The sequence below is a fragment of the Aulostomus chinensis genome, chromosome 4, assembly GCF_037954235.1.
Source record: "Aulostomus chinensis isolate RoL2024-O1b breed Wild chromosome 4, RoL_Achi_v1.0, whole genome shotgun sequence".
Lineage (NCBI taxonomy): Eukaryota > Metazoa > Chordata > Actinopteri > Syngnathiformes > Aulostomidae > Aulostomus > Aulostomus chinensis.
In genome coordinates, this window is record NC_141323.1 from 11,521,370 (window position 1) to 11,533,416 (window position 12,047).

The 12,047-nt window shown below is 45.9% G+C and overlaps 1 protein-coding gene and 1 long non-coding RNA gene across 3 annotated transcripts; one reads left to right on the plus strand and one right to left on the minus strand.

Moving 5' to 3' along the window:
• Nucleotides 1–1,540: 1,540 nt before the first annotated feature.
• On the plus strand, nt 1,541–9,732 carry LOC147262687 (uncharacterized). 2 transcript variants are annotated; one of them, XR_015112460.1, is made up of 4 exons: nt 1,541–1,759; nt 5,144–5,272; nt 6,661–6,721; nt 9,639–9,732. It is a non-coding gene; the product is annotated as an uncharacterized LOC147262687 (long non-coding RNA). The 2 variants fall into 2 exon arrangements; XR_015112459.1 differs by lacking the exon at nt 1,541–1,759 and having other exon boundaries at nt 5,060–5,272.
• th2 (tyrosine hydroxylase 2) lies at nt 5,034–11,890 on the minus strand. The gene is made up of 12 exons (XM_086201799.1): nt 11,591–11,890; nt 9,664–9,838; nt 9,479–9,567; nt 9,332–9,399; nt 9,208–9,258; nt 8,974–9,119; nt 8,048–8,183; nt 7,899–7,968; nt 7,542–7,598; nt 7,047–7,142; nt 6,828–6,961; nt 5,034–5,326 (listed from the first exon to the last, which is right to left on the minus strand). Exons 1-12 carry the CDS (start codon nt 11,822–11,824, stop codon nt 5,164–5,166), a joined length of 1,419 nt encoding a protein of 472 aa, XP_086057925.1. The 5' UTR covers nt 11,825–11,890; the 3' UTR covers nt 5,034–5,163.
• Between the last annotated feature and the right edge of the window lie 157 nt (nt 11,891–12,047).

Here is a 12,047-nt window from a genome sequence, read left to right on the forward strand (position 1 = left end):
TCTTCGCAGCATCGGGTGTTTTTATAACTTGAATAAGGCACAATTACAGTCATTTCCTCTCTTGAGTGCTTATGAGTTCGTGTGCACTTTTCCATTTCACGTTACACATTGTAATTCATCAGAATATACGGTTAATACTCAGACGGCCAGGTGCCTGGCAGAGAATTTGGGAGTTTTTCTCTTGATATCATCCTGTGTAGATGTCCTTGTCTGTTTATCTGGGTCCTCAGACATAACTCATCCTCCTCGGTTGTCTTGTTATGTCCTGCCAAGAGAACTGTAGCTCAAAGGAAGGCATCGGTGCCAACTTTCCACGAGTCAATATAACTTTTGTACTACAGGTGTTCCGTCTCTGTGTTTTCCAGTTTTCTCACTATCCACAGCAGATACTGAATCATATCGAGACGATATTTCTATAAGTCTGTTCCACCTGCTGTGGCGCTCAGCAAATCCACGGGGAGGTGGGATGAGGGGAAAAAACTACATCTGGTCATCCTCCAGCTGTTGGACAAGCCCTGCAAGTGTGTGTGTGTGTCTGTCTGTTGGGGGGGGGGGGGGTGTTATAAGAAATGTAATCATAGGAATAGCTTTAGGGAAGCAAAGAAATCTGGGGCCATTTTAGGTCATCTCTAAATCCATGGCGTGCAGAATTAGAAGTTTGTGAGGAGGCTGAAAGAGGAACCCTGGATAATTATGAATGGTCTACGGACCAAACATGGAAGGGAGGAGATCATGTGGCAGAAACGTTCATCGAAACAAGACCTCATTGTACTGTCACTGGAGCACCAGGTGTCAGACACCACCAGCCATTTTCAGCCAGTCTGCTCCTCACCTCGAAGCTGCAGAGGGCCCTCATTTAATCACCGTGATCTTTGTTGGTGACGGCCGATGGCTTGTCTCTGCAGACGTGCCTCGTCTTCAAGAGTGCAGCACGGGAGAAATGCGCATTCGTACCATTACAGAGCTGTTTATACAATTTAATTCACCAGTGTTTCAGGTGAAATTCAAGGTTGTATTGTACAGCACACAACAGAACGCACTGAACATAGGCCTTAAAGACCTTCACTCTTTCAAACCAGTTCGTCAACCTCGTATATTTCTTGGACGGGACATGCTAACCGCCATCCACAAAGCATAACATGCTACTGCTCTCCTTGTTCACTCTTTTGTTTGAACAAGTCCAATGTGGTCTCCACTCTATGTTTGCTGTGCTTTTGGGGCAAGTGGTGCTGGAGCAGCTGCATTCAGCGCGGTCATGTCAATGTCAGATGCGAGAAGCTGCCATTTTCATCTGTGCACACTCTGAATGTTTTCCAAAGAGTATAAAGCCTCCCTCAGAGGGTGCTGGAACCGCACACTGAGACACTTTCCTCTGAAATATGAGTCATGAGTCTCAGCGGCTTCAAAAATTTCAGTGACTCAAGGACACCATCTGATGGTCAATGAGTGGAACAACATCAAGATTTGCGGGAGAGCCTATAAATTCTCCTTGTGTCACAGGCCTTGTCTTTGATGCAGCCTGAATTGAACCATTGCGTCTCACAAACCTTAATCTCCTGTGATGGTGTGCCGACTAATAACCTGTGAAATGGATGTAAGAAAGATCAGACTGTCTTAAAATCCTTACCAAGTTCTTCCTAATCTCCTCCTCAGATAATTCTTCTGCGCTCCTGCCAACTTTAAGCCCAGGCTCGGCAGATAAAGATAACGAGGAGCATGATATGAGGGGAAACAAAGGGAGAGATTAGAGCTCTTTGAGGTTGGTGTTTGATTTAATCTCACGGCTGGTTTGTTGTGTGATTCTTTCCCAGAGTGAAGCTGTTGATCTTGTGAAAGCGAGAAAGCAGAAATGGGCTGCGTCGCTTCTTTTGATTGGAGTTTACAACTCATTAATAAACGACTTTTGGCTTCTCTGGTTTATGTCCTCCCTCCACTGAGGCTGCCCCTTCCGATGAACCCTCTGACCTCTTGCTATCCCGACTAAAACTTGTGTAGTATGTACCTAGCTGAGCATTAAAGAATCCTTTATTCACATTTTTGGTTTCAGATTGTTACAATGGTTGAGTAGAATGTTAGAAACGCCAACAACTCATTAAGCCTGTTGGAGAAGTTTTCCTGATAACCACAGTGAGGCTGGAAGACAGCAAAGCAGTCAACCTCGCAACCGTAGTGTTTCTCTGTTTCGTTCAACACTTTGGGAAGTGCTCTCATTGCCCCCGTCAAGGAGGTAAATGCTTTTACCCTGCATTTGTCCATCCAACATGGCGGAGAGTTACTGCATAAGGACAGGAAGAACCCAGCAAATTACGGGGCACATCCGTTTAGCAATGGTGAAAAAAAACAGCATTATTTTTACAATATTTTTTTACGGCCTATGGGAAGATTTAACCATTACAAGTTAACTATATTGAGATGTGGTTAGCCTAGCTTAACACAAGTAACGTACTGTTGTTGTTTTTTTTGTTGTTGTTGATTTTAAATGGAGTGCACAAAAATGAGCTCGTTCCTGAGTTCGTTACAACTCCAACTCAAAAGCTTGATTTACGGGTTCGCTAGCTTAGCAACGCTTAAAAAAAATATAATTAAAAATTGGGGGAAACTGCTTGCCCAGATAGAGTGAAACAAACCCAATTTAAAAGCTTTCTATATGCTAGCTAGCTTAGCATAAAAAAGATTAGCGCTAGCCTGTTCAAACTGGCCAAAAACTCAACTTAAAATACAAAATATTTCTTGATGCCAGGTGTTGGTATGCTAGCTTAGCATATAATTGGGTGGGAACTGCCTGCCTGGCAAAAGTGATCGAGACACAACTCAATAACTGTGTTTGTTTAATGCTAGCTAGGTAACATGCTAACTTTTCATACACAGGGAAAGATGCACAACTTGCACGCTTACTTGAAGTTAAATTTCTAGTGAAATAGAATATATTAGATGTATAGGGGTTAAGATATCATTTTAAGGGGTTACTTGTGAGAATAGGCCTCCTTCTGTGCAGCCTCTACACAGCATGATTTGCCAGATTTGGTGAAAACAAATTGTGGTTTTGGTTTCTGTTCAGGCGCAATGATGCCAAAATTACAACCGCACTGTGACAGCAAGACCAAGAGGCGCTTTGTGCAATCTTTTTGTGCCACGCTGTTGTTTGTCAAGAATGTTTTTTCTGGGGGGAGGAAAAAAAAAAAAAAAAAAAAAAAAAAAACTCTAACCAAAACTCAACTCAACCGAAACTTGCAAAATTTGTATTTTTCAAATTTATTTCGCTCCATTTGAAGTGAAAATAGAAGATGCACGATGCCTGAATCAGCTTTTTCAGCTCCTGCCTTTGCCTGCTGACACTGACGAGCTCTACAGACGAACTGAGCGTGGAAGATAAATGCATCTCAGAAGAGAAAAATGGAAAAGTTCAGGGTTTTGAAATTTCTCTGGTTCTTTGCAGAGGTGCCTAAATCTCTCCTTGGTCCAGATTTGAAAGGTTGAATGTGTAATGTAATTCTTCTTTTTTTTTTTTTTCTGAAGAATTTTTCTCTTCTGACAGAGTTTGTTAGCTTTTTATTTATGTTTGGTTAGGTGAGGTTTCCCCCGTCTTAGCCACCCCTAATCTCTGGGGAGGAAGCTGGCCGTCACCCACCCTGAACAGGGTCCAGACCCCAAGGGAGGAAGCCGGGTTTTGTGGGGGGAAAAATTAGTTTTATTTTTGTTTTCTATTGGCCAGCAAGACAAACAAGCTATCCACCTCAGCCAGGAAAATTATGAAATGAAATTCCATTGAATTATAAAATAAAAATGAATACAAATGAATAGCTTTGCCCCGGAATAACTGACTTGTTAAATATTTACAGCGTCTACTGTTCAGGCCTTGAAGTGCTACAAATCACAAGAATTTTGCCCGATATATCAATATCGTCTCAGGCCTGAGGACAAAATGAACCTCCTGACCCTGTTTCCAGCCCAGAGGAGGCATCCAAGCCAATGGAGGGATGGGATGGCCATGACATCAATAAAGGAAACACTTATGGTTGGATGATACATCGTTTGGGATTTGTGGCGAGTACGCGAGGCGCAAGAATCTAGCTGAATCCCTTAATGGCCGCCTTGTTGCTGCGGCAACCTGCTTTTGTTTAGCGCTCAGCAGATCCGGATCCTGGCAGTGGTTTCATGGGTATTTGTGGATTTGAGAGCGCTGGAGGCAGGAGGAGATACAAGAAATTATAATGTGTTTGACTTTTGGTTGGAGTGTGTGTGTCCCTGCGAACTTGTCGAGCGGTAGATCACTCTTTCCCTCACTTGCCTCATCCCTTCCTCTCTCTCTTCACCCACATTTTTTTTTTCTATCCTGCAAACACAGGGTTTCCCAGTAAAGCTGCAGCGGGCCTTGATTTACTGTACAGTGGAATTATGGGAGGGGAAAGCTTCCCAACACAAGGTGGCCGATCGTAGGGTTTGCCAGCCACCGTGTTCATGGTGGTGATGTTTTATGAGTCCTGCAGTTGGGGATGAGTTGACTTGTCAAGGCAAAGCTATACCGTGCGTGGCTTTGATATGCATTGTCGCCTGTCTGGAGATCAAAACGTTGGACGTCTGTCAAAACCTCCAGGGCCAAATTCTCCAGTCGCACAGAGAAAAAGAAATAAAGAGAGAAGAGCATCTGTCAGCTTTGCAGCCATGCGGACCGTGCTGTGGTTGACTGTGAGGTCCCGGTGACCTGGCCCTTTGTGATGGGCCTCATTGCTGGTTCTGGCCTTGACCAGCGGAGGGAATGTGATACCGAAATCATTCATAATTAGTTCATTCCCCTTGCTTAATAACACATGAAGATAAATGGGTTCCAAGAATCTTCTAACTGGAAATAGTTGGTTTGGAATTAAATCCTAGAAGCCCCACATTGTCGTGGTGGTGGTGGTTGTAGTGTATCTCTTTCTCCTCAGCATCTTTTCTGTCTCTCTGGGAAGCAAAACGCTGACATTTTGAAGAAGTATATTCATGAAAATAAATGTTTATTGCTTTTTACATCTTCTTCACAATACATTGTACACACAAACAAATGGCTCCATGGCACCTCACAAACCTATCTACATCGTTTTAATTAAGAGTGCTTCTCATGTGCACGGACTCTTTTTCTTTCTTTTTTGTTGAATCTTTGCAGGATGTCTTCATGCCAGGTCCTTACAAGCAGAGCTTCTCCAAGGCACTGTGCAGGGTCTTTAGGTCCTCTCTCGTCTGGCTCAGAGCATTTTGGATCTTGCTGGGCTGATCCAGAACATCAATGCTGCAGGTAAAGGGGTTGTATCGCACCGCGAAGGGACGCTTGATGGTTGAGGAGTATCTCCTGTGGGTATGACGCAGGTGGAGCTGTAAGATTTTAGCAGTCTCTGGATACAGTCTTAATTTGTGTTCCTGTGTTTCTGACTGGGCCTCTTGGGCAGTGGTCATATGCCCAAAGAAGAACTGAACCTCTAGTTTTTGATCGTCCGCTTCCCTCATTTTGGAGTCGGTTGGGTACTGAATGGGCTTTGTCTTACGGCTTGAAATGCATCAGTGAAAACCACACCCAGGACTTTCAAAGCTTTTATGTATCTTACGAACTGCGGTCGTCAGCAAAGGTGGCATTTGCACAAAAGTAGCCAGGGTCAGAGTCAGCTTTAGCTTTATGTTCACCCACAACAAGAAAGTCCCGAAACTTTGCTTGCACCAGAGCTTATTGTCAGCGGTAGACAACTGGCTTTTGCTCGAGGGAACCCATCGCAATCCTAACTCCTGGGTTAGCCCGGAAAAATATGTTACACCTGTGGCACTGTAGAAACTAGAGGTCCTGCCCTGAACGTGGTATCGTGTCTTTTCTTGACATAAAGCGTTTAGTGATCCAAAAGACTTGCAAGGGACTCCTCCTACGGCAACAAGCTGAGAAGTGTTTGTGATCAGACGACACTGAAAAAAAAATCCCATCACGTGAACTTTGCTTGACGTGCCGAGCAGCAAAAGAGGGACAGGGAAAATTTCCTATTGATGCATTTCTAAACACCAATTTATGTTGTTTTTTAATTTGCAATAAGACATCTTTTGATAAGTATTGTCTCTGATTAACTCCACAGACCCTAGAGAGACTGCAGCCATCGTTTTCACATTTGTCACTTATTCAACCCAACAGTTTCCTTTGTATTCGAAGCATCGTGCTGCAGACAGCACTTGCATGGGGGGGGGGTCAAATCGTGTGTGGGAGGGGGGTCAAATCGTGTGTGGGAGGGGGGTAAAATCGTGTGTGGGAGGGGGGTCAAATCGTGTGTGGGAGGGGGGTCAAATTGTGTGTGGGAGGGGGGTAAAATCATGTGTGGGAGGGGGGTAAAATCGTCTGCGGGAGGGGGGTAAAATCGTGTGTGGGAAGGGGGTCAAATCTTTTGTGGGAGGGGGGTTAAATCGTGTGGGAAGGGGGGTAAAATCGTGTGTGGAAAGGGGGTAAAATCGTGTGTGGGAGGGGGGTAAAATCGCGTGTGGGAGGGGGGTAAAATGGTGCGTGGGATGCGTAGGAAAACAAAGGAAGTTCTGTGGTTGACAACTGTGGATCCAACAGAAAAATGTCGTCTGATGGCAGAAGTCAAGAACTGATGTAGATTTTGTCTGAGGTCGTGTTCACTTGACGTACTCAATACGTGTCTTTTTGTGCAGACCCAATCCACAGAAACACAGGTCTGAGCATCGGGGCTCCTGCTACCCACCTCCACTGAAGGTAGGACGAACCGATGGGAACGACCTCATACCACTACAAGGGCCAACAGTTGTAGATTTCTCAACTGATAGATCAAAAACATTATCAGTTAGTCAAATCAATGTACCTCAGTTTAATCTTTGCATCCTCAAAGCTTTCGGACACAAAGTAAACGGGCTGGTAGGTTTGGTCCTGGTAGGGCTGGACTGCTGTCTCCTCTGGGATGAAGGCCTTGTATTCTGGCTCGTTAGACAGAGCGTACTGGAAGACAGGTTAGGGTTCAAATGTACCAAGCAGAAAACAACACCTGGCAAATTATGCGTGTGAACGTGGAGAAAACACTCACAACGAGCTCGCCATAGGACGAGAGGAGTCCGGCGCCGTACGCTTTCACGGTTCCGTTCTGCTTGCAGAGGCCAAACTCTACAGTAAACCAGTACAACTATGAAGGAGAGAAGAGAGGAAGGCGTGCGGTTGACTGCAGGGTGAAGTTCCTGGCTTTAGTCACTAGATGGCACTGAAGGCCCTCATATGAACTGAGGTGTTTGACCTCGAGACCCGCTACATCACATGCATGCAGGTCCGAACAGGTCAAAAACCGTCTTCAGCTGTCTTTATTAGTAAACTGAAGAGATACTTCACCCTAAAAGTGCCATTTATCGGTTTAAAAAACCCATTCTGACTCGACCTGACTGGTTGTGACCAACTTTCCTCTCACAAGGAAGTCACGCCGGGGTAAAACACGCTAAGTTCAGGACACCTAACAGGATGTCCTTGGAAATCAGTGGCACGTTTTTGGGTGAAATATTTCTTTAAACACCAACATTGAAATGAAACCCACCGTTGACAACTTCTCGATGTCTTCTTGTGACGCTCCGAGCGAGGCAAGTCCGATCTCCTGCAAGTGTTGAAATGGCTTAATTAGTATGTGTCTCAATAATACACAACCCAGCGTTCATGTGTGCAGCATGTATGCATGCACACGCACGCACGCGCGCGCACGCACGCACACACACACACACACAGCACAGAATAGTGGAATTTGTTTTATTCATTGAAAGTCATAATTGGAGGTTTTTTCCTCTCCACAATGCGCAAATGACAATGAACTGAACCAAAAACTGCACAACAGACCAAACCAAGTGGACCTGCTGAACTGCTGTACCCTCAAAATGAATTGAATCCAGAACCAAGTTACCTGTGAAAACTGAGCGAATTCTCTATCTGCCAACATGGGGATATGGCCCAGTAGTTCATGGCAGCAGTCTCTGTTGGCGGAGGGTGAAAGTCAGCGAAATAAAAACAAAACATGATGAAGCGTTAGCTGCTGGCTAAAGGACGACTCACGGCTCGGGGGAGTGCATGGGTGCCGAGGGGTGACGGATGTACTGCGTGCACTGAAACACCCTGAAGGCCAAACTGGCGAGGAAGTCTCTGGCCGACAGCAGGCCGGCGACAGGACGGAGTTGGAAGCCGGTTTTCTCTGAGATAAGCAGAGAGGAGAGCAAAGATCTAGGATGAGGACGGATGGATGGGGCAAGCAGGTACTTGAGCAGAAATCACTTTGCTTTTCTGTTGCATAAAAATCCCTGTTGAACTTTTACTTTTAAAAACTCATAACTGAAAGCTAGAATGTGAGACCGTTTTGAGGCCTCGTGCCAGCTCTTGGCCAGAGGCATTGTGTTTTCAGGCTGCCCTACGTCCCAGCCTCGTCAGCGCGATGTTGCCGAAAGGCCTGGAGTGAATGTCTTCGCATTCGGCTCAAATGTCCATGGACTCAGGGATGAACTGATCGATTTTGCCACACAAAGGTCAAACATCAAGGCCACTGTCAACTCAAACACGCGCAACACCTGTCCCATTCCCATTCGTGCGATTTCTCTTGGAACACCTTTATGGAATTTCTCCAAATTCACCACAAATGTCCACGGGGCTTCAGGGTGGCCCGAGAGCATTTTGGTGGTCACAGGTCACTGTCGCTTACCATAAATGCAATGTCTCAGAAATGCCTTGAGGGGAATTTCTCGTCTGTTTAACATGTCTTACTAGCTGGTCACACCTTCCGGCTTGATAACGCTGGACCTGCTTCAGTATCCGACTCGATGATAGGCGATGTATTTACAGACGATGGAGCCGCAGATAAATTATCACCACACTTAAACCTTTGAGAGTTTATGTGATGGTTTCCCAGCATTTGTAGCATCGGTCCCTTCAGTATTGTTGATGAGCTCCAGGTGTTGTGTTGCCAAAAGCAAGAAAAAAGGGTGAATCACCTTTGAGGAAGGCCGAGATGTCTTTGAGCTGAGGGATGCGGTCCTCGCCGTAGCCGCACTCCCTCTCCAGCTGCTGCAGGCCGTCCAGGAACTGCCGACAGGCCAGACTGGGGTAAATACCGCGCAGCCTCCGGTAAACCTCCCTCCTTTGAACACACCACATCAACACGTCATTGCACATCAATCATCCGCCGCCACACGCTTCTGCATCTTCAGGGCTCGGTCGGCGCTCACCATGTGGATGTTTCCTCTGCCGTGTACTCCACGGTGGGCAGCGGGTTGCCTCTGCAACACATAGTATGAATGAGTCACAGAGCGAGCCGCCTGTTTAAGAAGAAGACAGCCGGACTGGACTCACTGTTTGTATCTGAAGGCCAGCTCAGAAATGAAGGCACGTCTTTTTCGGTATTCCGGATCACTGTAGCCCTGCAGGAGAAACAGGTTGCTGATGAATATGATTTACAAACGCAGCAGAAGTGGGACAGCAGAGTCGGGGGACACTCACCGGATGGTCCTTGTCCATGTCCGGATCAAATTTGGTTATCAACAGGTTGCATCTGTCGAGGTCTTTTATCTGTCGGGGAAACCAGGGAACTGCGATGTTGAGGGGAGGAAAAAAGAAAAGAAAGAAATAATTAGATCTTTTGTCGCGGGTCTGGTTGCAGGTTCGTAGACGAAGCCGGACGGAACCTTTCTCCTCCGGGATGGAGCGAACGTCATCCACCACCCTCTTCAGCGAGTTGATGAAGACGTCCAGGTCAGAGCTGTGAACTTCACACTTCATGAAGAACTCCAGGTCGGTCGTGCTGTTCTTTGACTTCCTCCCCGGTCGGCTTTCGATGTGAAGGAGTTTAGCTTCAAACGTCTGCAGGCAGGGGTCAAAAAATACGAACAGGGGTCACAAACAGGCAGGCAGACTAAAAACACTTGTTCTTTCACCTTGAGCGACGCTTTGGTCCAAGTTTTTTCATGCTTAAAATGATCTTGCGCTGTTTCTTTTGCTTTGACGCTGAAGAGGTTTGTTTGTCTCTAAAACCAGATGAATACGGAACCAAAGCGCAGTCATTTTTAATATTTAAACAGCTCGACACTTCAGAAATAACAGAGCGCACTGTCTCCTGCTAATTGGTTATCTTGAGAAAACAAGAAGCCGGTTTCACCAGGTCATAGGTCATAGCATAGGACTCAGAAACGATGTGTCCTGCTTGGACACACCTCCTCCAGCTGAAGCAGAAAGACAAGAGTCCATCAACTTCTCAGCGCTCGCTTCTATAAAATCAAAATTATCCACATTGTCTTAACTTCTGCTTCTTAAATGCGTGACCTATTGGGTCATTTACTATTTATTTGACATGATTCTGCACCGAGGACGCTCGCCCTCCTACTCGTGTCAATAACGGAGACGTCACTGCTCGGTCAACAGTGAAGGACGATGATGAGACAGCAGGAGCATGAAAAGCATCAACGGGTCCAAGAGCTCCTGGTTGATGAGGCCACGAGGACTCCAGGTTTATCCTGTTTCCCCTCACAGCTAAAATGTCTCATGCCAGCCAGACAAACGCAAACATCGACAGTGGTGTTTCTGTCCAACGGGACGTGTTGAAACTGGAGACGTAAGGACATCTTTTGCCCGACGACACCTGTCGGCATTGGGCTGCTTTTGACCGATTTCCTGTCGTGGTGCTCCTCATCTTTCCCAAAATCGAAAATAACGAGAGGTTAAAAAAAAAAGAAGTTGTTTCTCTTGACGGAGGTTTAATGATTGTGTATGTGACTGCAAATCTTGGGGGGGGGGGGGGTGATCATGTGATCGTGGCATTTAAAAAAAAATGCAAATATAGCAGCTCTCATCTTCCGTACAATCTCAAGTTTTTTCATTCAGCAAGATGTCGTCTAACCTTTTCCAAACAACTTCTTACTTGATGGATCATATCGTGTATTCGGCTGTGTTGTAGTATTTCGCAGTATTTCCTGCAACACTGTTGAGCAGGATGTACGAGTTTATAACCCTGGTCGTGATGCAGTTGTACGCTGAGGACATTTTGAAGCGTCACTTCCTGTATTTGACAACGATCTTGAATCCACCTATGAGAGCGTCCATAACTACACGCTGAAGAAAAGCCACGATAAAAGATGTTGGCAAAGCCTCGTTCAAGTCATGTAAAAACTGTTTACAAAGAAGGTGTCAACTTCCCGAGAGCGACCACAATAAAATCTACACCTGCTTAAAACCGCGTTCCAGTCTTTTTATATTTGCATGTATCAGCTACATTTAACTGCTCAAAATGACCGCTGTTGATTTGTCTTACTTTTGGTGCTCCACTAAAACAATAAAAAGACACATGAATATGCAGGATCTCATTATAAAATATGAGGCATGACGATAAACTCCCCGAAGGAAAATAAAACACCGTCAAACCTGCGTGATCTGATAAAATGTTCACCTCAAAATGTTCTCCGTTATTAACTAAGTAGCAAAAAGCCCTCAGCAACAGGAAATGATCTGTGTTCCGATAATATAAATCCTCATTTTATTTTAAATATCCTTTTTTCCACATTTCTTCTACAATTTTAGGAATTTATAAACTCGAGTTGCTCCAGAACAACTGGCTTTTACCTCAAATATTTTCCCCGTTTTAAAGAATCCCGCGTTCTTCTCGTTGCTGAGGGCGAACAGCACGTTCAGGGTCACTCTGCCGTCCTTCTCCTCGAACACCAAGCCGTCTCCGTGCCTGGAGGGCCCCGGGGAGCCCGCGGCGCCGCTGCTGCGCTCCCGCCGGGCGTCCTCGATCAGGCTCTGCTTCCTCCCGCCGAACGGCGCGCCCTGCACCACCGCGCTGTCCGTCTTCATCGGTGTGTCTGCTGGACTGGTGATGCTTCACTCACCAGGGCCGAGAGTGTGTGTGTGAGTGTGTGTGTGTGCCATACTGGGGGTCGCGGACAGGTTTAAATACCTTTTTCATCTGAGGGATTTATGGAGATGAGTTGCGCAAGCACAGTGCGTGTGTGGGTTTTTTCGGCCTGTTTTGCGTCATGAAGCTGCGATCTCTTGATGGGACAAAAATAAGCTCGAT